The sequence below is a fragment of the Furipterus horrens genome, unplaced genomic scaffold, assembly GCF_987537825.1.
Source record: "Furipterus horrens unplaced genomic scaffold, mFurHor1.1.pri manual_scaffold_9, whole genome shotgun sequence".
Classification (NCBI taxonomy): Eukaryota; Metazoa; Chordata; class Mammalia; order Chiroptera; family Furipteridae; genus Furipterus; species Furipterus horrens.
This window is the reverse complement of record NW_028327179.1, coordinates 96,771,684-96,799,352: the sequence shown is the minus strand read 5'-3', so window position 1 is coordinate 96,799,352 and position 27,669 is coordinate 96,771,684. Positions and strand designations below refer to the sequence as shown.

At 44.6% G+C, this 27,669-nt stretch overlaps 1 protein-coding gene across 1 annotated transcript in view; it reads left to right on the top strand.

Moving 5' to 3' along the window:
* Nucleotides 1–27,669, top strand: part of TPK1 (thiamin pyrophosphokinase 1) — a 201,320-nt gene that overhangs the window by 53,268 nt on the left and 120,383 nt on the right. Inside the window, exons 4-5 of the mRNA XM_090286846.1 lie at nucleotides 16,488–16,557; nucleotides 25,911–25,983. Coding sequence (XP_090142972.1) covers nucleotides 16,488–16,557; nucleotides 25,911–25,983 — 143 coding nt within the window. The remainder of the gene's footprint in view (nucleotides 1–16,487; nucleotides 16,558–25,910; nucleotides 25,984–27,669) is intronic.

Genomic DNA, 27,669 nt, shown 5'->3' with positions numbered 1-27,669 from the left:
ACAGCGAATTAAGAGCTGATATTTCTTCAGGAGATATTTAACAAAAATCATAAACGTTTTCTTTAAAGAACCCTACCTGGAAAATGAAAAGACAGCCCACAGAATGGGGGGAAATACTTGCCAATCATTCATCTGATAAGAGGCTTGTGTTATAGAACTATAAAGAACTCTTACCAATCAATAAGAAGATAAATGAGCCAATTAAAAATGGTGTAAAGGATCGGAATAGACCATTTCCAAGGAAGATATACAAACAGCCGACATGCACATGAAAAGACAGATGCTGTATATCATCAGCCATCGGGGGAATGCAAATCAAAACAGAATGAGATACAGCTTTCCACCCACCAAGGTGGCAGGCATCAAAGCCAGACCTGTGTTGGTAGTGGCTCTCACACACCGCTGGTGGGAGTGGACAATGGTCAAGCCACTTCAGAAGGTACTCTGTCCCTTCATTAAATATGGAGTTTCCAGCTGACACAACAGCTCTTCTTGTAGGTCAATTTCCAAGCGAAACAAAAACATGTCCACACACAACTTGTGCACAAATGTTCATAGCGCCATTATTCGTAATAGCCAAAAGGTGGAAACAATACTAACGTCCATTAACGACTGAATGGATAAATGTGGTACGTCCATAAAATGGGAAATCGTTGGGCCATAAAGAGGAATAAACACTGACACATACAGATGAACCTTAAAAACATTGAGCTGAATGAAAGAAGCCAGACACAGAAGACCTCGCACTGTGGTTTCATTCATACAAAATGCCTGTAACCGGGAAATCTGCAGAAAATATATTAGTGGGTGCTTGGGGCTGAGGGATGGGTAGTTAGGGGAGAGTTACTAAAAGGTATGGAGTTTTCTTCTCAGAGTGATACAAATATTCTAAAATTGACTGTGATGATGGTCGTACAACTCCAAATTTTCTAAAACCATTGAATTCTTTAAATGTGTGTGTTTTATGGTATGGGAATTATATCTCAGTAAGCTGTTAGAAAAAATAATAGACATTAGGGTATAATTTAGTCTCTTAGCTCAGTGGATTGAGCGTCGGCCTGCGAGCTAAGTGTCGCTGGTTCGATCTTCCAGTCAGGGTACATCAGAGAAGGAAAACTCTGACTCCAAAAAACCTCCGCTGCCTTGCGGCATACCTCTTCAGGGGAAAGGCTAAGGGAGTAAACCCCGACAAAAAATCCGGAGCCGGAGTCCCTAAGGCGGTTTGACGTTGCAGTCAACACCGGCAACTCCTGCGGCGCACCTGAAGCCAAGCTGTATTGACTCCGTCTTTCCCTTGGACCCTTCAGCTGCGAAGAGAGGGGGGGTCTGCTGCATGGGCAACAGCAGACCCTCCATATCACCCTGCCCAGGCTCTGTAGCTTCAGCTTCACTGGAGAGGACACTCCAGCGTCATCGCAAGATGTCGATTCAACACGGGAGGAGACAGATACCATGTCACTCCCGAGTCGGACTGCACAGCCATTCTCGGCGGTGCAGATAGACTCTTGAGAAGCTACACCATCGTCTCTCGAGACGGACGGCTGCCGACGACGACGACGACGAGTCTCTCCTAATCTTTATTATCCTAATAACACTTACTATTTGTCTTGATTAGGATATTTACTTTTTTAAACTGTAATTTATACCAATATTTGTCTGACACTTTGTCCTCGCTCCAGAATATATCCGTGTGGTTGGGGCCAGTGGTTTTTCAAATTTACCTTAATCAGAATCCCCTGGGGGTCCCTGCTTCAGCATTTTGGATTCATTAGGTCTTAATTTTTACCACACCGATTCTTCACATGTATTTTAGGGTTTGTACCTAAGTATTTTGATTTCTTTGAAGGGATTGTGAGTCATATTGTGTTCTAAGTTTTGGTTTTCACATAGTCATCGTCATTTTTAGAAATGTGATTGATTTTGGTGGGGGGGGAGAAGAGATCTAACTTGAAAAGTGATACTCTTTGTTCCCATAGGAAATAACGAACCACACAAAAGACTCTTCTCATTTGGGCACCGTCTTCAAACTTCTTTCATAATTTTTGAGGTTTCGTATAATGTTCAGAGACATCATACAAATCCCTTTAAAGAGAACTTTATTTTTGGATAAAATTTTAGGGAAAAAAAATTTGTTCAGAGAAAATATTTTTCCCTTGTTCAGAGAAAATAATTTTCTAAGGAAATGAGTGCTCCATGCATGCTAGAAAATGATTTTGGAACTCATTTATAGTATAATATATGCAGAAGCAATAATTTGAGTTTAATTTTTCTGTGTGCTATTTTTTAGACTGAGCTTGTTTTGATTTTGTGCTTCATTTTACCAAAGTTAGCTTAATAAGCCTTGCCTCTAAAATTACTCCGGATATGTCCTCCTAAATAGACACTAATATTAAACATAGTGATCTGGACATCTGGTTAATGACACTTAAAATTTACACATATTGACTTGCTCATGCAATGAGCTCTTTAAAATATATAAAGGATATTCATCAGTCAGCACACACAGATTCATATCTGAAGTCCTGCAGTGGATTTATGTGTTATTTTCTCAGTAACCTGGGGTTTGCTCTTCTCTGATAAGAGCCGCCTTGATTAGTTAAAGTTGACTTCGCTGCCTGCCCGCAACATTCGCTCCCGCTCTTCATTGGGTGTGGAGTTACAACTGCCATAAATAAAGAAAGCGAGAAGAGAAAGACGAGGCAGAATAGACCATTTATTTTCATGCGTTTTGGTTGCCATTTAAATCACAGTTGTCAGAGTAAAGTGGAGTTTAATGGTCATTCTTAACAAGTTCAGGAAGAATGTGCGGTTCTACTCTTTCCGTGTTGCGTTTTATGGATGGAGCACATTTGGTTCAGAATAACGATGATTCAGGAATGGCGTTTTATTATTCAGGCCTGATGAATAGGATTGGGAAGGGTTGTTTAGTTTATCTTCCCATTTCACTGTAACTAACAATTTGACAAGAGTGAGAGACACTGACTGAGGCTCTACACGGACTATGTGTAATGTTTTTGAATGAAGTGCTGGGGTTGCAATAGAAATATCTCCAGTCCGATTCAGACCCTAGAGTGTGTGTGGGTTGGAGCTCTGTCCAGCTTCGTCTCACATGTGTATTTTGCAGATTAGAATGCAAATACATAGGATTTACATATGTGTATAGTCGATAATCTTTTACAGTGCTTTCCTCACAAAGTCCTTTTATCGAAGTAAAATCCTGTTTGAGAAAGCTGGGAGCCCCCAGGGCGGGAAGCAGATACAAGTGGACGGAGCTCCTTGGGGGGCGGGGGGGGGGGGGGGGGGCTCCCCGCTGCCGCCTGCCGTCTCTCCCCCAGGCTCTCACAGCAGAACTAAGCCGCAGGGATGCCTGCAAACCCTCCCTCTGCTGTTCCTTAGGCCCGTTGCCTCTATTTCGTACGTACGTTGAGAACTCCCTTTTGATTATAAAGAAGTTTTTAAATGGTTGGATTTAAGATTTTAGACAAAGTAAAAGAAAAGGGGGGGAGGGGGAAGGAAGGGCATCAGATTTTTGTGTATTGATTTTCTATCCTGAAACTTGACTGAATTTGTTGACTAGTTGTGACAGCAGTAGTCATAAATGGACGTTGAATATTGTCTTTTGTTTTTTTGCATCTGTTGAGATAACCATATGGTCTTTATCCTTCCCCCTGTCACTGTGGTATGTATCACATTGGCTGATTTGAGGGTTTTGAACCATCTTTGTATCCCTGCAATAGATCCTACTTGGTAGTGACGTAGGACCCTTTTCATTACTGTTAAAACCAGTCTGCTGCTGTTCTGTTGAGGACTTTGGCATCTGTGTTCGTACGTCTTTGTCCGGTTTTGGAATTAGGGTAATGCTGGCCTCATAAAAATAGCTTCAGTTTCTTTTGGGGGTGTGTGTGTAATATTATTCAGCCATAAAAAAGAATGAAATCCTGTCATTTGTGACAGCATGGATGGACCTCAGGGGCATTATGCTACGTGCAGTAAGACAGGAAATAAGTACTGTATGATCTCACTCATATGTGTTACACATGCACACACACACAGAACATACTATGTGAGGGCTGGGAAAAATGAGTGAGCTTTGAGTTTAAATAAATTTAAAAAATAAAAGCACTAAGAGGAAATGATAATTTAATATGATGTCTGTAATGATACCATCCCAGAATATCCCCTGTTAACACCTCGGAGTATTTCCTTCTAATTTTTTGTGTGTTGTGTTAGTGTGAGAGAGATTGTATTTACTTAAATGGAACCTGCTATTTGACAATTAATTCTCTGCTTTATTGATGTATTGTAATTCGTGTAAGCAGTCTTCCGTTGCTCTGCTGTGCAGCAGAGGAATATGGGAAGTGGTGTTTTTGTGTGTCTGAAAGCACCCCTTTAGCAGAAGTGCTGCTGCTCGGTTTTTGTCTGTTTTTTTCCCTTGGTGTTTGTTGTCCCCTGTATTTTTTTTTTTTTTTTTAATGTGCTAAACTAATTCATAACAGTTTTTGAACAGTAGGGTCGTAGTAACCTCTGGCTTTTAATGTCGCCTGCAGATATTGAAAGGTGATAGGTCCTAATCTTCTCAAGGTCAAAAATTTGGCATCCTGGTGGATTTTGAATCTCAAAGATAGTTTCAGGGGAAAGGCTAAGGGAGTAAACCCCGACAGAAAATCCGGAGCCGGAGTCCCTAAGGCGGTTTGACGTTGTAGTCAACACCGGCAACTCCTGCGGCGCACCTGAAGCCAAGCTGTATTGACTCCGTCTTTCCCTTGGACCCTTCAGCTGCGAAGAGAGGGGGGTGTCTGCTGCATGGGCAACAGCAGACCCTCCATATCACCCTGCCCAGGCTCTGTAGCTTCAGCTTCACTGGAGAGGACACTCCAGCGTCATCGCAAGATGTCGATTCAACACGGGAGGAGACAGATACCGTGTCACTCCCAAGTCGGACTGCACAGCCATTCTCGGCGGTGCAGATAGACTCTTAAGAAGCTACGCCATCGTCTCTCGAGACGGACAGCTGCCGACGACGATTGACAAACATAATGTGTAATAAACTTAAACATTTAAGTTCAAAATTAAAATATTTAACAAAGAGTTCACTGGATGTCCGTTTCACATCAACCGATTAGTCTTCTTGACTCTGGGAATACAGTGCGCTCTGCCTCCTGGGGCCCATAGTTTATTGGGAGGAATGTGAGGAAGAGAGAGCATGAAAAAGTAAACAAAAGAACCCAAGCAGAATATCCAGTGATGATAAAATTAAATCAAAGGTTAGGTGGCTAGGAGGTGCCTCTCTGTGGAGGTCACGTTTGAATTGCAATCTAAACACGAGAAGAAGCTCTGACCAGCGTAGCTCAGTTGGTTGGGCATCATCTTGCAAAACGAATGGTCACTGGTTCAGTTCCTGGTCAGGGCACGTGCTTGGGTTGTGGGTTCAGCCCCTGGTCGGGGTGCAAACGGGAAGCAACCGATTGACGTCTCTCTTTCCCCCCCTCTTCGTCTTTCTCTAAAATTAAATAAAATATCTAAAAGAAAAACACAAGAAACTAGCCGTCTTATGCACAGGGGGCAAAGCATCCCTCGCCAAGGCAACGGCAGTTACGGAGGCCCTGAGAATGGAACGAGGTCGCTGAGTTTGAGAAGCAGAAAGAAAGCCGTTTGTGTCTAGAGAGCAGCAGGTGGTGAGGCCATGCAGTTTCTCATTGAAGTTAGAGAAAAAACTCTTGAGAGTTATATGCTTATAAAAGTTTAAGTACCATGTTTGAAAATTGCTGTATCATCACATGTGTGCAGTTACCGAGTCTCTTGGACCAAAACATTAAATCTGAGCTGTAATCCTTTTCAGAGCCCATTTTAGCTTCACTGCTTGGCCCTTTTCATTGATGAAGGCTGAGAAGGATTGTGTGTCCAGAACTGCAAACTTGCCATCATTTCCCAGCCAAAAAAATTGGGAAGCACTCTGATTTGCGTCTTTGTATATGAAGGCAGTAGCAATTCAGATGTTTGATGATGGTGATGGTGGTGATGGTAGCTAACTTTTCTTTTTAATCCTTACCCAAGGATATGTTTTTTCAGATTAATTTTAGAGAGAGGAAGGGGGAGAGAGAGAAAGAAACATCAATGTGAGAGAGAAGCATGGATAGGTTGTCTCCTGGAGGCGCCTTGGCTGGGGATCGAACCTACAACCTAGGTATGTGCTCTGACCGGGAATCGAACCCACTACTTATGTTGTATGGATGACACTCCAAGCAGCGGAGCCACTGGCCAGGGCTGAGAGCTAACATTTTTTTAAGTGTTTACTAAGTTCCAGGCACTCTCCTGAGATCTCTTCATAGATCGAGTCATTTAATTTTTACCTTAGGAAGTAGGAGCTCTTTCTTATTGTTCCCACTTAACAGGTGAGGAGATTGAAACATAAAGAGATTCAATGATTTGCTCAAGGTCACATAGCAAATCGCACTTGCTCAAGGTTCTATAACAAGCAGCCCATCTGGGATCCAACTCCTCATGTATATGTATCCGAACACAAGACAGCAGAACTTTCTGTAAGTCACTGGCGATCCATTTCCTCCCATTATATGAAAAGTTGATGATTATGAAGTATAATAAAAGTCCAGTGCTTTACATTTTTCTTTATGGAAAATGTACCCTAAACACGTGTGCATCACGTGCTGTTGAGTCAGCCCCGAGTCCTGATGACCCAGGAGTGAGAGACGTCCGCAGCGTCCCGTCCGTCCTCAGCAGCCCTGCTCAGCCCTGCAGCCTCGTGCCTCTGGCTCCCGGGAGCGATCGGAAGGAGGCAGACGCTCTGGGGTCTGCTGCGTCTTAGGTTACCTCCAGGTTTCGGTGAACCGTTGTACTTTATCAGGAATGGTTTGCTGAATCTTACACCTTCGGGTGAATGATTAATACTTGGTGTATGTCACATTTTTATTAGGATGCAATGACGAAAGATAAAGTACTTACATCAATGAATATTCAGACATGAGAGTTACAGCTGCCCACGGTGTAAACCTTCCTAAATACGTTTGGCCCCATACAGGTCACGTACGGGACGTGCAGAACTTGACTGTGTATATACCCCCAGTGCTGACTGTTCGTGTTTTGTGATGTTAATCCATAAACGTTTCTTAAGACCTTAACATCTGAATCGCCTTTTCTATGTATTAATTCATCCTGACCTCAGGTACGGTGCAGAGGGGCCTGTGGAAGGGCAGTATCGGTAGGGTTTGATAGGGTTTGTTTTTTGTTTGTTTTCTATCTTCTGCAGTTATGTTTAGTGATGGCTGTAATGCGTTAGGTTTGCCCTTTTGTCAAAATTGCTTACAAATGCCATTCTGACACGTTACAAGAACTTCCTGCAGAAGGGAGCTCTGAGCGAATAGTGCGTTCCCGTGACCAGATAAACGTGGTGAGGAGCTTTCTGTTCTCACGTGGAGAGACTGGCCGACTACGTCCGCGTGTGCCCATCGGTCGTCCCGCTCGACGGGTGCTCTCCCCCACTGGCTTACGGGAGAGCACATGCCAGGTGTCCTTCGTTTCCGTGCACACACGAGGACGTTTTTCAAGGATTTATTTCTGGTCTCGGTTTCACGCAGCGGCACTAACAATCAGTGTAACATACTTAAGCTTCTCCGAAGGAAGGACGTCGCAGGGCCTCATTTGGCATGTGCGCGTTACCCAGACGCCGGGCAGGAGGTGAAAACAGATGGGAGTTTTGTGTTTTAGCTGCTCTGCTCGAAAGCGCCCCAGCCTTTCACTCTGCTTCCCCACACGGAAAAACACCGACTCACCTTTGGGGCTTCCTGCTCCTCCTTTCCTGCTTCCTGGTGCGTTCTCACAGTCTGTGGGTTGGTTTTATTCTTTGCACGTCTGTGTACTTTTAACTGTGGACGCCCACTGCAGCCATCGTCCTTGGCTGGCCTCATGTCCCGCGAGCTGTTTGTTCCGGTCCCATTTTCCTCCCTGTGGCCGGCCGTCCCTGGGCCGCCCCTCCTGGCTTGCACCGTGTCCCTTTGCGGGGCTCCGGGGTTCACCCCACCCCATTCAGACTCCTGTTTCAGATATTCAGTTTCTTCCATAAGCTGACGCTGTGGTCACCTCCCCTTGGTTTACGTAGCAACACGAGCCTTGGCGGCCGCTCCTAGGACACCCTGTCTGTGCGCGGGTCACGCGCGTCTCGCCCCCCTGCTGCAGTGGGCACTCTCTCCGGGGTCTGCACATCTGTCCCCTCCCTCCTCGGGCCTCTGATCTTCCCTTCCGTCCAAGTCCAGCTTCTGTCCTTCCGCCCCTGTCCAGTCCTCCTTGATGACTCCAGGCCTGTATTGACCGTTTCCTTTTCAGAGTTCACGTGCAGTGGGACCAGCTAGCTGATGGCATGCAGTCTTCAGTTGTACTTTTGCTTGTGTTGTTTCAATTTTCTTGGGGGTTTTTGTTTCTAAACTGGATAGATATCTTCTTGAATACAGGGGGTTTTCAAAACGATACTGGACACATGGCATGACCTTCACATACACCTGTTGATGAAAACTCTTGAATACAATGTATATACGTGGACTATTTTAGCTAACCATCAAGTGTTTTTATAATACACATTCCTTTGTCTTTTGTACAGACTGTTTCACTTATGTCACTTATGCTCATTCTGCGTCCAACAACTTCTGGTTTAGATTTAATTTCTTTGACGAACACTTTGGCTCATTATTCATCTTCCGTGACTTTGCCCTGTCTTTCAACAGCCTTTGGACCCCTTTGATTTTTTTCCTTTCTCATTAAGTTCTCTGGGTTACAGTGATATTTCTAGTCTGGATTTTCATTGCTTGATGGCAGCGTTTCACTGGTGACCGTTCCTCATGTTTTTCCTGTTTATTTCCTGTCTCTTTCTTCTTCTCTCCCTTGCCTTTCCTCCTTCTCCCCCTCCTTTAACTCCTTGGTCCGTTCTAGATCCTCTGCTTGTTCCTCTTTATTGATCTTTGAGTGAATTGAATCCCCCTGGACCCCAGAGTTGACACAGGTGGATGTGGGGGCAGGGGGAGCAGGAGTTCTTCCCCGTTCCCGGAAGCACCTCACAACACGGGGCTCCACATTGAGAGCGTTTAACGCCTGCTCAGCGGTGCCACTGCCGTGGGAGCCAGGGCTCGTCACCACTCAGTGCCGTCCCCCGGCCTCAGCGACAGTGTCTCGTGCGTCGGTTGTGTGTCTAGATCTTGAGCCAGAGGCCCCCTCAGCATCTTCGCCACCCCCGCTTGGACTTCCCTGCCTGGGGCAGTGAGCAGTGAGAGATTTCACCCCATGTTTCCTAAGACGCCATTTCCATTTCTGTTTCCTTCCATTGCTTTGGGAAGGAAAGAGGATGGAGACTTCTCCACTCTGCTGTCTTTTTAATTTTTTTCTTCTTTAAAATTTTCAGTAATTTATTCCAGCTAACAAAGGCCTCCCGAGGAGTGATACTTAGGATTTGGCTTCTTGGCTCCTCTCATTGCTTGGTGACTTTTCCTCTGATGGTTAACTGTGGTACGCGAGGACTGGGTTTCATTATCTCTGGTTCCCGGGTGGGTTAACGGGACAGGAGAGGCATCATGGCACTGTGAGGGGGGCTCGTTTGGGGACACACCATGGCACGCACATCACAAAACCGGTGTAGAGATCAAATGTCCCATCTCAGCTCATTCTCCAGGCTACATTGTCCTTCTTTGTGCATTTATGAGGTTGCGTATTTTATGAATTATTAAAACCAGCTTGAATACATCTTTTTAAAGAAAATAGAAGTATCTTTTATTTGCCTGCCTTTCTATCCTGAGGCACTGGTTTCCTTTTATTATTGAATTCTATTTAGTGTTACTTTCTGTGTTCCATGGGTGAAAGCTGCAGGGAGAAAAAGTTATGGACCTTGGTGGGAAAGGAGATAGTTATTTTAGTTTCTATCATCAAATACCAAAAGTTATTTCAAATTCACTGCAGCCGAAAAAAGGAAAACACAAAACAAAACAGCCATGACCTGCCAGTCATTGAAAATGACTAACAGCATGTGTCTGCCATGCAGTTTATAATTGTTTCAAATTTACATGCACAACAATGAAACACATTTTGCATAATGAAATATTTATTTTTATCCATCATGCTTGCAAGCTGGGCTCCATTCATCATGTTTGCAAATAGCAGCAGCAACATTTCTGTAACCTGTGCCAAATGTAATTTCCAGCTGTTGAAATTAATTCTTTTTTAGATCCTGCTATAAACTGCCATCTAACAACAAATCTCACTGTTTTTTCTTTTTGCTCTTTTTACACTCCCATCGATTTCATTTTTATTTTCACACGAATAAAAGTGTTTCTCAGGGATGCTTGGTGCGTGAGTAGGACTAGGACACATAAAAGGCATCCCTACTCTTATCTTTGTGTGACATACTGTTCCATTCACCCAGCCAATTAGCATTCTAATTTTGCATCAATTTTGTCTCACATTTTTTAAAAAAGTCACCTATAGGCTTTAGAACAGAGAAATGCTAGTTATGGTATTATGTGTTTTTAAAAACTGCTATAAAATGGTGATCCTAAGGGTTCTCGTGTAGATTTGAGTCAAGACCCTTGCAAAAGCCCCAGAGGTATAAAATACCTGCGGCTCCTTCCTTTGGGCTGTAGCGGGCTCCTCTGTGTAACAGACGAGGGAGGCTTTGTTCTGGGTCCTGTAGTCCCTGATCATGGATGCTGTAGACACAACTGCTTGGTTTTTAGATTTGGCGATTCTGAAAGTATGAAGTAGGTAATAGGTACCGTGACATAGCTAATAAGTTATCCGAAGTTGTTCAAGGAAGGAGTAACAAAACGATGATCGTCGATATTCTAAATCAAAAGGCAGACCTTGCCCAGGGTTGCCAGGGTAGTGGGACTGATCCAGCCCAGGCTCGGCTAACCTGGGAGTTTGCTCTCTCCCGCTGTGGCCTGCTTCCCTTCCCTCTTCCTGTTCCACTTGGCAGATCCACACTTTTCAAGCAATATTAAGACATTAGTTTTGTTACTTGTGGTCTCTGCTCCCGTGGTTTGCTGAGGTGGCTCTGTCCTTCCTGTGAGCTCCCGCGAGCTTGGCAGTTAATCCACTTCGGGATCATCTCGCTGCATTATTATACTTGTCCGTACCTTCTTGACCCGTTAAAATAAATGCGCTGTGAGCCACCGATAGGCACTTAAATCTCTTATAGCCACATTAAAAAGTGAAAGAGAGGCAGGAGAAACTGTACTGTCCGATGTAACCCAGTATGTTCAGAATATTCCCAGCTCAGCATATAATCAGTGTGAAAATTATTGATGATAAGTTTGATATTCTCTTTGTACCAAGCCTAAAAAAATTCCAGGGTTTATTTTACACTTGTAGCGCACCTCAGCTGCTCAGTCCCGCCCTGGCTGGTGTCCCCACGCTGCGTAGTTCTAGACGGCGGTCCCCTGGAGGGCTGGGGCCGTGTCTGGCTTGTGCTGTATTTCTGGCTGCAGTTGGTGCTCATTCAGTCTGTGCGTACAAACGAGTGAACAAGTGAACAAAATATACCGGGGGGATTATTATATAGATGGGCGCTGGTCACTAATATATCTGTGCCTCCTGGTAAGAGAACTAAGACGCACTGACTGATGGAGAACGCAGTGGGGGCAAGCTTTGAAGAGACACGTTGCCGAGGATTGATTGCAGGGGACAGATGGCAGCAGAAATAAGAGGGCGCGAGTCTCCATCCCGGTGTGCTTTCCAGCTGGTACCCCTGCCTCAGGGCGCCGGACAGTCAGCACCTTTCGCTTGTACGGGTAGACTAAGATGCTTCCCCCAAAGTAATTGTATTCCAGTTTGGTACTGAACAGTAAAAGCGCTGCGGTGGTGTGAGTCGGTGCGGTCTGGGCAGCGCTTCGGTTTTCTGCGGTGAAAACGGTCACGAGCAGGTTCAGTGGCCCAGCGATGGCCCCCTTAGGGAAGTACTGTTGAGGTGAGGTTTCCTACGTGCACAAGGAGGATGTAAACGGTCTTTGCAGCATTTTAAAAAATACTAAAAACATACCAACCCCCTCAACCATCTGTTCATAGGAGATCAGATAGATATTTTTGACACATTTGTTAACCCTCTACAGGAGTTAAGTGAATCTAGGGAACTCTATTTGTACTTTCCCTCAACAACATAATGTTGAGGGATAAAAGTGAACTTTGGAACATCATATTTTTAATAATTAAACACACATTACACAATATTATCGCGTGTTCATTGGTGCAAATGCATACCATACAGAAGTTAAAAAACTGTGACGATAAAACCAGCTGTAGTTTTTGGTTGGTCATTAGAGCAAGATCTAGGGTCTAGGGAATAAAATCTTAAGCCATTTTTTTGTAACACAAAGAGCTGAATGATAAAAACTGGCGATTCTCCTTGGAGGTCATGGAAATGTTATCTTGTTCTTCATGTGTGGTTCTAAATTTATATGTTGTATACATTCAGAGGATCTCCTTCGGGTCCATATATTTTTTGAAAGGAAAAATTTACGATTAGAAACACGAGGTATTTTTCTTTATCGGCACACTTCACGTGAATTATTCCGGTCCTTTGCTGCTAAGGGTACGCAGGTGGAGAAGTGCCCCTGACGGGCACAGGTACAGCGGTGCGCTTTACAACCAGATTTACTTTGTTCTCTGTATTTCAGGCTAGAATTTTAGCACCCCGTGGGAAAATGCCTAATACGCTCAGTGTCCCATAGGACCTTTTCTACCCTCATGAGTTAAGATAAATAGTGTTTTTTTAAAATCTAGAGTCACCCGAGTCTGTTAAAGCTGGCTTGGCCGGGGTGCATTTCAGGTCAGTGCGATAGGCAGTTGCCGAGGCTGTGCATGCCGGGTGGCATCAGCCTGAGGGCGACCGACTGGAGACAGTGAGTGCGGCGGAAGGGGAAGCAGGAAGGGACCCCTTTAGCCTTCTTGGGGTATTGAAACAATACCCTAATGTGACCAGCTGAATAAACGGACACTGACTGTCAGATAACCTTTCCAGAGTCATCGATGTTTTGCCTCCCAGCTCCGCACCGGGCGTCATGACCTGCGCTGGGACCACAGAGCCGCCCGTCCCCGAGTTTCTCCTCTGCAGTGGGTAGAATGCTCTGTGGTATCAGCAGAGGGTGGGGAGGGCATTGCTGGATGGCGGGGCTTCTTCTCCAGGGCCGTGTCTTTCTCCTGGCAGGCGCCTTGCAGCACCCAGTCTTTCCTGCAGTGCCTGGGGTCTGTTGTGGTCGTCACCTTCCCTTTGGTCGGCTTCCCCTGGCACCCCCATCAGGTGGCGTCCACAGGTTACTGCCAAGTGGGACCCCTTCCTTGTGCGGCCGTCTCCAGCCCCCTTTCAGGGGGCTTCGTGGTGAATGTCAAGGCCACGTAGGAGGGAGGATTTCCAGCTTGCCCTTCCACTGAGCCCTTTCCGCCGTTTCTGCCCTCCGCCGTCCCCCCTCCGTCACTGCAGCCGCTGTAATTTTCTCTCTTCAGTCACTTCCACAAGTGTCCTCCTCTGGTTCACCTTCTGCCTGGTATCCTTTGATGGGACCCAATGGAGACCGAAGGCAAACTGTTTTCTCCAGGATGCTGAAGTCAGTAAAAGTGACAGTAATATTTAAAAGTTCTCGTAGGATCTCAGCTTGTTTTCTGTTTTTTGTTTGTTTTTTTTGTTTTGTTTTGTTTTCAGTAAGACCCGAGGTTAGCGCTCGGCATGGTTCCTGGGTCCGCAGGTATGAGCAGCTCTGTGGCCCTGACTGTGGTCCTGTTGCATCGGAAAAGCCACGTGTGTGATTGTCCCTGGGGGAGCTGGTGGTCCAGGTTCTGAGCCTCTGCTGTTTCACCCTTGAACTTCAGCGTGCTTCCCTGAGCATCTCACGTGCCCCGCGGAGGCTTGCTGTGTAGCAGCAACTTCGTTGCCAAGCGAACCTCGGCTCTAATCCTGGCGCCCTGGCCCCACGCCCGCTGTAGAGAGGGCCATGTTTGCTTGTCGCTCACGACAGGAACCCAAGGGGCGTCTCTGACTGCTTTTCACAGCCCTCCTGCGCAGTGTCTTAGCCAATCCAGTCCCGTCCTCCTCCCAGGTACGCCCTGACACACGTGGCGTTTCCCCTCCTTACAGGCTACAAACTCCATCCGAGGCACTGTCTCCCTGGGCTCTGCAGCAGGCTCCCAGCCAAGTTCATTACTTCCCGTCGCGTCTTCCTCTCACCCGTTCTCAAGATCTGTATCTGCCAGGCTGTCCTCAGTGTTGTAGCCTCAGCACTGCGATGCTAAGAGAGTTTGTTTCCCCACGCTCTCCAGTCTCTGAAAGACTTTGTGAATCTGGTAAAACATATGTAATAATCTTCATTTTGCATTAGAATCAGCTCTCTTGGGATTAGCTCAGAGTGATCGGACTAGTAAGTACTTGGTCTGAACTAGAATCGAAATCTCCTGTATCTGCTGTTCTTTCAGTTAACTAAAACTGAAAAGTATTTAATTTTACTTTATTTTTTATTCTGCCTTAATGCTTGGAACTAATTTAATGGTCTGTTTTGCAGAAAGTCAGATTGTATCCATCTAGCTTTTTCAGGGGAAATTAATGAAATAGCCAATTAACCTGTATTGTGATTGAAACTCTTCATGTCTGTCACATTAACTTCCATTATGCCGGGGGGGGGGGGGAGTTGCCTTTAATATATTTATTGGTAGTGCCATTATGTAAACGTTTGTAGAGATTTTCATGCATGTTAGTCTTCAGCTGTTTATCAGCCTGATGCAGAGTAAATCATTGCTCAACCATTGAAGTCATAGTATGTGACAGGTCTGCAAAAAATTTGCCAAGGAAGCCAAGGTAATTTTTACATTAAAAAATAACTCATGCAGTAACTTCTATTCGTTAAAGCTTGGAACAATTTAAATGATGATGGAGTGAGCATATTTTTGAGGCTGATTCATTGTGACTTACCAAGAATATTTTATTAAAGAGTGCCATCTTACTTTTGGTTCTTTTATTGGTCACTTTCATTAACAGTGGCGTTTTTCCCTTCCTTTTTCAAAATGGTATCAGTGAATTTATGCCAACATAATTTATGATATGCTTTAAGGATTTTTTATTTTTCAAATGCAGTTTTATTTAAGTGTGTATGTGGAGAACATTTTGAACTAGCTAAAACATTTTTAATAAAGTTTTAAATGTGTTTAGAATACATCATTTTATCAAACTTTGTTAAAAAGTAGTTTTAGGGACAGACTGGCACTTGTTCCTTTTAGACAGATTGCACCCCAACCTCTAGGTAAAGAGAGGACAGTCTAGAAATTTCATCATGGATATTTTGGCTCTCTTTGCATTTAAGACAGGAATAAATGTGGACAAATCTCCTTCCTCTGATTTAGTCATCCCTCTTTTCGTAAACTATTCTAAAGTGTCCATTGAAATCTGGGTATGGCAGGAACAGGCATTGGAGAAAGGTTTTGTAGGTAAAAGTAACACTGACCGTAGCCGAACCAGACTGGCAGTGCGCAGTGTTACAGGCTCGTCCACGGACATTCCTCTCTCCTTCCCTCCCCGTCCCCCTGCGTCTTACTGCTCTCGTTAGAGCGCTCATTAGGGTCTACAGTACACTGCGCATGTATTTGCTTGTTTCTTTTTTTCTACTCTAGCGTGAGCCTGGAGGACTAGATCTGTTTGGTTTTCATGTTTTCTGTTGCAGGTAAGGCCTGGCACGTAATTGGTTGTAAATGTTGACTTCAACTGATCTTGGAAAATAACACACTGCGAAAAATTGATGGGTTATTCTGTTTCATCATCTTAGCCACTAAAAGCTATTTCTTAGATCTTCGTATTGTTCAGCGAATCACTTTTTATATAAAAGGATCCCATGTCCTTGTTAGCTTTGTTTACAGAGAATCATTTGTATAGTCTGGGGGTATTATTAACAGTTTACCATCTGTTTCTAAGCCATATTTTATCTGTGAGATGATCTCTCCATTTTAGATTTGGATGATTTTGAGATTTTTTAAAATGTGCAGAACATTCTGTAATCTTCTGCAAGTGATCTTTGTGGCTTAATCTGAATTTGGGTGCCTTTCCTTATAAGGAACTGTGCATTGTCAGTAATTGCCAAAATAAGATGTACATCTTAGATGTCAGGCTTTACTTTTCTGGCAAACGCAAGGCTTTGTAGACTCTATTTTTGTTTTAATCCTCACCCAAGGCTATGTTTATCGATTTTAGAGAAAGAGAGAGAGAAACATTGATGTAAGGAAAAAAACCATCAATTGGTTGCCTCTCACACATGCCCCAACTAGGAATTGAACCCACAACCTAGGTTTGTGCCCTAACAGGAAATCGAACCACAACCCTTGCTGGCGGGGTGGGACATGATGTCGCCGGGCATGTGACTCGGGGCGTGTGTGCCTGAGTGCCTGTTCTTCAGCATTTCCCATGTGGAAGCCAGTGCTCTCGGCTTCCTGTGTTCACACGCTCTGTTTTTTCCTGTTTGCAGCTCTTCTCCGAGCCTGTGCTGACGGAGGCGCCAATCGCTTATATGACGTCACGGAAGGAACGAGGGAGAGGTGAGCTGTCTGTGGGCCATGCCTTCTGCTGCGTGGAACGGGTCCCCTTCCTTCAGAGTGAATGGAGAGCCGTCTCAGCATCTCGGCTAGAGACGGGTGCTTCCCCGTGCTGCGGGGCTTTGCACGGTCTCTCTCAGAGCTGGGCCAGTCGTAGTCTTAACGAAAAAAACCCATTCTGCTACTTCAGAATCCTCAGTCAGCAGCTTTATCAAATATCGCTGTTTGCGAAGCTTTCGGACATGAACTAAAATACAACTTCTATGGTAATTGGAGTTGTTATGCAATTTAAAGGAAAGAAAACTGGTCTTCTACAAACAAAATACATGTTCTGTTGTAGAAGATGGGGGATTTTTATATTTAGTGTTGAGTAAAGATCAGTACAATTTACTCTTAGTTACTTCTGGGTTACAGACACTCGTGTATATTCTAGGCGATGAATAATTTATTCAGTGACTTGTTATCTGTGCTGTCTGGCTTTCCTGATCTCGGCATGGTGAGCTCTTTTCAGAAGAAGGGATACTTCGATGAAAGCGAATTTTACGTCTAGCTCATTAGCAGCATGTTTATCCTTCAACCTCTTGACAAACACAAGAATTTATAGTCTAGCTATAAGTAGACCAGCTATGAAATTTAGTTTCACTTCTATCATATGGTGTTAAATGAAATGAGATGTTTAAAGATGGAGAAATCACCCCTGTGCTGCAAAAACTAAAATGAAAATATTATGATGCAATAACCATAAGTGTGAATTAAGGACATGTATTTTGAAATGATGTAAAACACATCTTGACGGCATCGGATTTTTTAACGCCAGGTTTCTGAAATTGGAGCTGCCCCGGGAGAGCAGCTGTTTGCTTGTAGGAGGAAGGCCTGTCTCCTTTGAGATTAGGCCTGCTACGTCTAGGGACTGAGTGCTTTATCAAAGAATACAGCGATAGTAACAGCCTAGGAAACTACTTAAATTCGCCACATTCGGTGCTTCATTCGTTTTTAACTGAGTGGATTCCTCTCACTGTGTTCAGTAAAGCTTGAGATGGACTGCGTGTGAAAAAGGACTCAAGTATGTGTTACAAGACGTGCCTACTTAATTCGGGGACAAGCGTAATGCCCACGAGGCTGAGACGATGGATTGGGTGATATTTGTTCCCGGCTGAAGCTTGCTTGCTGGCAGGTGATCTAGGACTGAGAACTGTTTCTCTGATGGGAGGTGTAGCTCGTGAACATAATTATGTAAGCAAGAGCTGAGGAGGGATACTACACAGTGCTTCCCAGCTCCTCCTTGATCGTAAGGACCATCTAGAACACTTGTGGAAAACAATACTTCTGTGCTGATGGCTTTTACTGGATTGGGCCAGACACAAAGAAGAAAGAAAATACAGAAAACTAATCCACATGTAAAAGCAAAGCAGATCCCTAGGTTGGGGAAGTGAGTACTGTTCTTTTTGCTCAATTTCAAAATAATCATTTTCAATATTTCTTAACCCGTTTATAAGTAGTCTTCTGGAAGTCTTCTAAGAAGATTTATATGGTTTCTCTAATAGCCATTTGTTCATAAATGAAAATGTTCCATAAGAAAAGATACTTTTCGTTGACTTCCTAGTTGTAATAATAGAGTTGCCATGATTCCTACTCTGATACTTGGAGGGGTGGCTGGCCCGGGAAAGGGCTGAGTTTCTGCATCTCTGATAGGGAGTTAAGTGGAGCTAACCGCTCACGTGGAACTAAACCTTTGCAATAAATCTTAGGAGATCCAAACCCTAACTTGTGAAACTTAATTGGATACAGGCAACTAAACATGATTCCTAGTCGTCGTATTTTTAACCTAAAGGCTTCACAAGGAAAAAGGAAGACAATACTCATGTGTTTTAAAAAGCCAAGTATGGTTCGTGGACCCCTGCTTTGCTGGTTCTTACTCGTTTATTTATTGTGTACATATCTACATTGTAATACTTAAAATTATGCGATGAAACGTGAATGTTTTGAAAATCATCCCCAGTTGAAGACACATGTAGGATGGCAGGTGGGCGGATGCAGACAGTAGCGGAGGGAGAGCGCTGGGGGCAAACTTCGCGCCGGCCTCAGGTCCGATTCTGCGGGTGCATTCACGCCACCACACCCTTGTGTGCCTCCTTGTTTCAGCCCTGAAAGTGACCTCTGTTTAGCTGGTGGTTCTTTTCACATTAAGAAGTCTTAAATGTTGTTCTTTTATTGTGAGGTGAAATAGAATCATCATATGTTGAATTTTGAGCATATGGACCTTTTGGGTAGTTCTCTGAACCTGAAAAAGGATCAGGAAAGACTGTTGTAGGTTCTTAGAGGAGAATGATGGCCACCCTGGTGGTGGGGAGGGGGGGAAGGGGTGGCATCGCAGACAAGAGAGTAAGGCTTGTTCAGAAGCAAACCGGACTCACAGAATTGAGGGTACAACAAAGTGGTTTGGCCGTATGTTGATCGTTCCTTTTTAAAAATAATGCCTTAAAAGATACGTAAACATTTGTAAACCATAATGTATTAGAAAGTTAAGGTAAACTGACCGGAATGTCAAAAAATGAAGAAGAGAGAGAGGAGTGGCCTGAGACAGGGCCTCCAGAACAACGCGTGGCAGAAGGAGGAGTGTGGCATTAACGCGTCGTGCATTCAGGCACTTCCAGAATCCGTCTGTGGTCGGACCCTGATCGTGACCGCATCACACACAGCTCCTGCCCTCAGGAAGCTTACAGGGCAGCAGCGGTGGAGGGGAAGTTAGTCTTCAGGACGACAGGGTGTAGGGCGCGCACGGAGAAGATTCTAGCTCAGCGTGACAGGTTCTGTGACAGAGGAGGCTCGGAGGACAGACGCTTGGTCCAGACGAGGGGAGGCTGTCCCTCGCTTCCTGTAAACTCCGAGTTCATTACCAGGAGAATCAGGGGGCGACTCTCGCTCACTCTGCAGCCCTGCCTGACCTCCCGCCTCCTCCCTGCCCCCTCGCCCCCCCAAAGCCTTCTCTTCACCGCCTGGGTGCAGGCCCTGCCCAGGCCGGTCCTCTGCTACACGCAGTGGCGCGGTACTGCCCGCTGTCCAGTCCCGTCGTCTGCCATCCGCCCGAGCCATCAGTGGTGACAGACCCCGGGCTGTCCCGGCGCTCAGGTGGTCCGACAGCACGTGCTGGCCTTCCCGGGGCAGCCCGCTCAGCTGAAATGCTGCCTGCTCCCCGGGATGCCCTCCCCTTCCAGCCGGGGTGGGGGTGTGTGTGGCATCTCTTCCACTGCGATAACACCTGTGCATCACAGGGTTAGGTTCCTGTCACCTTGAATTAGAGCTGCGAAGGCGTACATCCTCTACTGGGTTATAAATTTCTAGTGATCGATGGCTCCTTAACTTTGCATAATCCTTGATAATTACTTACTTTCTCATTTTATCTTGTGATTACCTATGGGCAGGTGTATCTGATTTCGGCGTGGTGAACCCCTTCAAGCAGGCGGACGTAATGCATCTTCCCTGCATGCCTCGTAATATCTAGAACCCTAACGAGCATCCATGAATTTACTGAATCAGTGATTTTTCATTAATATCTTAGCAGAAATGTCACAAAGACTAAGCTGTTTTCTTTTCAACCAGGAATTTCTAAGCTATAATATCAGTTGTTAGTAGTATCTTGCTGTAGAGAAGAAAATTTCGATAATTATGTATCTTATTAGTGTGTATAAACCAGTGTCTTACATCTAAAAAGATTACACGTTTTGTCTGAAATCATGTGTAGAATAAGTTCCACTTTATTTGTAGAATGGCCGTGCGTTCTAATTTCTATCTAAATGGGCCTCTTGCCATGAAACAGATCCTTGTCTTGAAATTCGTTGGTATTTTGAGAGCAGCGTGAATATCAGTGCTGAGTATGGGAGGTTTTTATAATTGTGACTCTGTGGGACTTAGAGACTCTCAGGCCCATCAGGACAACAGTCTAAGATACTGCTGTGAATTTTGGTGCTATTAGAGCGTAGGAATTTGAAATGGAGGCGAGTATTATTTTTAGGTCCATTTTCTCAGTGTAATTGGTGAATATAACCTCTTAAATGTAAGGTCCTGCAGAAGATACTTTTACAGAAACATGGTTCTGGGTCAGCTCGGGTGTTCAGGAGTTGCTTTTCTGTTTAATGTGATAGATGAGCCCCAGAAGAATTCCCCTGAGTTCACGTGAAGGAGCGTTCGGTTAAGTGCGCAGCGATGGTGGCGGGGTCGGGAGCGCCCACGGGGCCCGAACAGAGCAGTGAGAGTCCTCCTCGCCTTCCCCTTCCTCTCCATTCATTCCCTCATGGTTACGATTTCACACTTGCTCGCTTTATACATTCTTGCTCCTTTCTCATTAGTAAATCAATACCACTTTTCAGAGCGATCGAGTGGGAAGAGAGGGTGCCTGCTGTAGCTCCTAACTCTAAAACTAACTCTGTCCCCTAAACCAATTCCAAAATATAACTTAAATAACTAAATAATGTGGGAGGGTAGCTGTTAAAAATTAGCTTCCAAAGGCTTCATCAGTGTCATTAAAGCAGGCATCTGGCAACAACAATCTGATACAGCCTCGGAGAGATCAGTGCCTCGTCCCTCAGTCTACCTGTGAGTAAGAGATTCGCTCCATCCATTCCACTGCAGGTGACTCCAGCCCCGCCCCTCCCTCCCCCCCTTCCCCTCCCCCACCCCAGGCTGGGAGTCGGGTGGTGAGAGGGCATGCAGGACTCTCAGGTAGGTCAGGACTCAGAATCTGCTTCTGTGACTCGATTGTTCTGAGGCGCCTGGCCAAGTAATGCCCCTTCCTAGGGCTGCAGTGGCGTCATGTCTGACAGTTCAAGGAGAGAGCTCTCCTCCTGGAGGATTCAGCGAAGTCCTGGCGAGGACATGTGCTGTCTGGGCTGGTTAGAAAAGATTTGGAGAAGCTGGGAGGATGGTCTCCCGTGTCTGACTTTTTCACTTATTGAGTGAATGCTTTTGAGCTTCCCCCATGTTGTTACATCAGTGGTTTTGTCCCTTTTCCGTGCTGAGAAGTGTTCATTGCATGGCGCGCTGTAGTTCTGTTTATTCAGTACAGTTGATGGGTGATTCTTAAGAATTGCCCTTTTAGCTGGAATCTGTTACCGCTTTCAAGTGTGTCTTTGGGAGGAACATTAGTTCTTTTAGAACCCCCTCCGCCCCCCCCAAAAATCAAGGTTGTCAACTGATCCCTAGAGGTTGTATAATAGTAGCAGAGGCTCAAATATAAAGCCTGTTTTGGCTGTATTTTAGTGAAGATTCTGTAAAAGCTCGCTCAACAGTGTTAGGTTGAATGGGATAAGACAATAAATAGGAAATTTTCGTGAAATAAGTCCGTGTTAAGGATCCGCACCTACACTGTGATCCTGATGAACTCCAATAATGTATGTGACGGCTGATTTCAGTCTACCTGTGGCTCTTGTTTTCTCAGTGACTTAGATTTGTTTTAAGTAACGTCCAAGCATTTAATGGCATAGTCAAAAACGGCGCTTTCAGTACGCTGTAACATATACAGGGTGGGCACAAGGAGGCTTCCTGGGCCGCGGTGACGTTCTCTTGAGTCACTAAAGCTGTTTTCACCTGCATGTCTTTCTCCACACAAACAACTGCAGACCTCCTTTTGCCCACCTTGTATAGGAAGGAATCAAGTACGCGCTTTGGGTAAGGAAAACCAGACGTCTTTGGTTTAGCTTGATTTTTATAAACCTAGCCTTACGCAACATTCAGTCGCCTGCTTTGGCCAGTTTCTATTAAAAGTATTTATGAAATCAAATTACTGAAGTCTGTAAGCAGGTCAACATTATTTGGTCTTTAAATCAAAATGATGGAAGGCAAAAATGATTAGCACATTTAAATGAAAATTTATACTCGCGAGTCTTGGTATTAAAGAACTCTGCACAACAAACTCTGAGGACATATTTATCTTGAATTATTGATTGGATTCGTTTAGTGATATATTTGAGTCTGTTGGTTATCAAATGCTATAAATCAGAAATCTCAACGTTGTCCACGCATAGCTCTGAATCATTCCGGGGTTTGGGGGGGATGTGCATGCAGAGATGCGGTGTTTGTCAGATCACGTGTGGAGTCACAATAAATTTTTAGTGTGAGATCATTTTCAGGCACTGCAGAACGTCAGTTTAGAACTAAATTTAATCAGAGGCCTTGTTCTTTATAGCGAGGCCATTTCATACAGCATGTTTGAGACAAACCCCTTTTCCTCTCCTGCCCTGTGTATGGGGTCTTCGGAAGTAAATTACCTGCAGAAGATTTTTAAGAGAAGCCTGGGTCATCTGTCAAAAGTTTTATGTAATACATTGCTCCTTTAATTTTACTTATTTAAAAAAAAAAAAAAAGAATTGAATTGTTTCAGCACTCATTCATGTGCTTTTAGAGCCAAGTTTTTCATCACACACATTTTTGGGCTTATCTTCAATATATTATTTGATTGCTGTGTTAAAAAGCAAATATTGAGAGCAATCACGTTATACCATGCGTGAGTTTCTATGTGTGTATCTATGCACACCCAGATATAATTAACTGTGACTTTCCCATGTATGTTTACGTGAATGCGTATACATGCATGCTTGCGCACACACACACCTAGATGCCTCCTGCATGGTGTCCTTGCTAGTCACACTTTGGTTTTATATCATCGGACCGAGAATAAGCAGAATAACTCCGGCAGCAAGACGGGGTGTGATTTGCTCACACTGCATTCCAGGCCCTGAGATTTGCGTTGAAGATGCCGTTGCCCCGGAGCCAGCTGCAGCCTTCCTGTTGTCAGGGCGCAGAAAAGGGACAGCTGGAGCTCAAGTTAAGCCAGGGCTGGTCAGCACATTTTGTGGGGACTGTCCAGTGGCAGTTATGCCGCGAAGGGCTCTGAGCTATCCCGTGCAGCCGTGGACCAGGGATCTGCGCGCTGTTGGAGGCCGCAGTCCTGAAGACTTCAGTTTGGCCTCTAGAGCCGGAGAGTTCAGGGACAGGCTGAAATCGCTCAGAAAGGATATTTAAAATACAACAGAAAACACTTTACTACCTAAGAAAATCATCGTGGGTGTACATACAGTGTATGTATATGTCCATATCTGTGCCTGTGTGTATATGTCTTACATGCTTCCCTCTGGGCATTATATATCCTGGGACGTAGAAGACAGCCTGAGAAAGTCAGGGCAGGGGAACTTGAATGATGACAAGGGGACATTAATCTTTAAATGAAAGAAACACGAATGAAAAAATCATGAAGTTAAAAATGTAGACTTACTTTCTAAACTGTGATTTAGAATTCCACTGAGCACTGAAGACTTCCACCCTGTTAGGTTCTATAAACATGGCTAGGTGTTTACCACCCCAGGGCACCATGTGCCCCCCAACCCTCTCCTCCCTCCCCCACCCCATTCGGGTCCTTCTGTAGCCGTCTGTATGGGACTTGTAGTGTTGGTGACTGTGCCCTGTAATACACACACTGAGACTCGAAACCTTTTGGGGCTGTGACAACTTCTGTATCTGCAGTGAGGCCCATGCAGTATATAGTTAATGAATGTTTGATGAGGTGAGCTAAACATCCTGTATGTGGAGGGCTCGCGGGGATGTCGTTTTACCTCAGCTCTGTCTCGGAAACATCCGTCCTTTCTGAACTCTTACTTGGTCAAGCGTGGGTGGCAGGTCCTGTAAGAGTCGGGTGTAAATATACAGGAGCCTGCACCATTTTCAGAGAGTTTGGAACACCTTTTAGAAGCAGCAAGTCAGTGCCCACAGATTGAGGATGCCGGGAAGAGGAGTGCTGGTCTGGTCTGTCTCAGCAGGAGACAGATATGGGATCAGTGGCGACACAAATCTGTAGACCCTTAGTCAGTTGCTATGTACAGTTGTCCCCAAAGAGCTCTGAAAAATAACCTTCCCCTGTGCACTGCCTTTTATGTCATGCCTCTGCACCTGTGAAGTGTCATTCCCAATAAGCGCCCCTTAGAACGGCCAGGTACCATGGCGACAGGTGCCTCAGGAAATGTGAGCTAGAACTTGCTCTGACCGTTCAGACCTAGGAAGCCACAGCTCAAAGAAGCATTGGTCCAATGCAGATTAGTGAGATTAGGTTAGACGTATCAAGTAATATTTCTAATTGAGTTAAGAACTTGGAAAAATTATACAAAAGAACGATGTTAGTAGTGGGCTTTTCATATTCATCATCAGTAAAAATCTCTGTAGGAGCCAGGGAGTCTCCTGTATCTTGGCTTTTATGGCCCAGAGATGTCTCCAAGTTCTGGGGCTTTATCTGCTTTGACGTATAATATCCAGGAAGAGAACGTGCCCGTCTGTCTCCCTTTACCTGGGGACCTAGTCCATTATGTAATGAGTTGGCCCTCTGGAGAAGACATACAGAAGTGTTACTATTCTTACGAATCAGAACAATTAATTACATAAACAGCTACAGATCTGATTCTCATGGTAGGTATAGACGATTTCTGGACGACGTATAGCAGACAGTCCCTTCTTTAAAACATATACAACTATACGTTCTAGTGGCTCTGGAGGCTCGGGCTTCCTGCAGGAGCACTGAGAAATCCGGAGAAGTTCACTCCTCCACAGGCAGGTGCTTTACGTGGGAAGAAATTCTACCAGGTCATGAAGAGGTGCTGTGTGAAAAAAGGAAAGAAAGAAAGAGAAAGAAAGAAAGGATGGCTTAAGCAGTCAGAGTAAGGTAAGCTCTCTGAAATGAGCTTGGGGAAATAAAAAGGGCAGAGAAGAGGAGAAATGACGTAATTGTGATAGAATTAGAAAGATTGCTTTTGGGAACCTGCTCCCTCTAGTTCGTAACCGTGACCTTTGTAGTATTTCAGACTACCTAAAAGATTCCTGTTCCTAGAAATAGGTCAGTAGGGTATTTGGAAAATGGCTTTGAACTCACTCGTCTGCAAAGAATGCCTAACCCTCCTCGTTTGTTCTATTCCAAGCTGCTGACATTCCTGAACTTCTGTGAGGGGCCAATAATACAAAGGTTAGACTATGTGTAGAAGGTGATAGACAAAGATCGAGGCTTGGTTTTAGGGTCGTTGACCTGGGAGGTTTTTAAAACAACAATCTTCTTTATTTTTTGAAGCATGATAAATACTGACTGACAGTTGACTAAGTTGATGAATTAATTGGTTATGTGGGGTTCCTCCCCCTCCGCCCTCCCCTCGTCATACTAGGTTGTAAGCAGGAGTATAAGTTTGACATCCCGTTCACTGTAAGAATAGACTCTCGGTTTCTTTTCCCTTCCGAGTACATTAGTTCTCTCTCCGGTCCTTATATAATCATAGTTTTAAAGGTTACCAAGTAAGTAGTCTTAGTTAATTTAGTGTTCTTTCTTTCAGCTTTCTGCCTGAATTCATCAGTGGAGACTTTGATTCTATTCGACCTGAAGTTAGAGACTACTATGCTGCTAAGGTAAGCCATCGACACTTTTATACTTAACCTGTTTCTCATATGATTGCTGATTGCTTTTCGTATGTTCTCTCTGGGTTCCTTGGTGTATGAGTAGGGCTTGAGACTCAACTCATGGGTCATTTTATAAAAATTTTATAGCAACTGTAATACACATTCAAATGGAATTTTTTTAAATGACAACTAGAAATACGATTGTAGAAATTGTAACCATCAGATAAGCATTAATGCTGGGGACCTTAAGCACATCTATTTTACATAAGTTTATAGTTTATAGGCTAATTTAATCGTCGTCATCGGCAGCCGTCCGTCTCGAGAGACGATGGTGTAGCTTCTTAAGAGTCTATCTGCACCACCGAGAATGGCTGTGCAGTCCGACTCGGGAGTGACACGGTATCTGTCTCCTCCCGTGTTGAATCGACATCTTGCGATGACGCTGGAGTGTCCTCTCCAGTGAAGCTGAAGCTACAGAGCCTGGGCAGGGTGATATGGAGGGTCTGCTGTTGCCCATGCAGCAGACCCCCCCTCTCTTCGCAGCTGAAGGGTCCAAGGGAAAGATGGAGTCAATACAGCTTGGCTTCAGGTGCGCCGCAGGAGTTGCCGGTGTTGACTACAACGTCAAACCGCCTTAGGGACTCCGGCTCCGGATTTTCTGTCGGGGTTTACTCCCTTAGCCTTTCCCCTGAAGAGGTATGCCGCAAGGCAGCGGAGGTTTTTTGGAGTCAGAGTTTTCCTTCTCTGATGTGCCCTGACTGGAAGATCGAACCAGCGACGCTTAGCTCGCAGGCCGACGCTCAATCCACTGAGCCAAACCAGCCAGGGGTTAGGCTAATTTAATACATGCCTACATCCTCGTTAGTTGTTATACATTTTTCACAGATCACTTCTACTTTTATTTAATGAGCGTACTGTATTTTACTTAACCAATTCCCAATTGATTGACATTTGTGTGCACTTTTTGCATTGTAAACTAGTAAAAAATCTTTGTAAATGAATTTTCACAAAAATGCATAATTATAGGACCACAGTTTTTTTTCTTTTACTATTTAGATGTTTGAAACTATTATTTCCCTGTTCTGAATAAAACTATTCATTACAACTTGAAATTAACAGTAATATACAGCTTAAGATGTTCATTTTGTTACTGCTGTTGTGGGAGTCTTCCAGGGATCCTTGCCACTAAGGAGGAACATACAAATGATCTAACTGAGAAGGATAGAAGACTCATAGGAGTATTATAGTGATTAATTATTCAAGCCTTCACTTGCTTTAAAGGACTGTGCAGAGTTTTAAAAATGAAAACTATAGGGTCAGCAATTCTAGCCACAGCATTGTGTTACTCTGTGTTATTCTGAACTGGCATTAGCAAATTACACATTTTTACAAGAAACAGCAGGAAGTGAAATAGTAAAACTTTAAATTCTTTATAAGGCTTGGGGATGGATGAGATAAAATCATACTGAAGAGAGAGGAACCCTTTTGAAGGCAGGGAGGAAAAGAAGGAAAGAGAAGGGGAAAGGGACAATATGATTCCGGGCAGGGAAGCAAAGGTGCCGTGTCCGAAAGTCGAGGCTGCCCCGATGGACACCCCCGGGGCTGGCAGTGCACGGAGCTCCGCGTACACCCCTCTGCCCACCAGCTGATCAGACTTCCCGTCAGCAAGTGAAGATTGTTCCCAAGTCAGGGCTT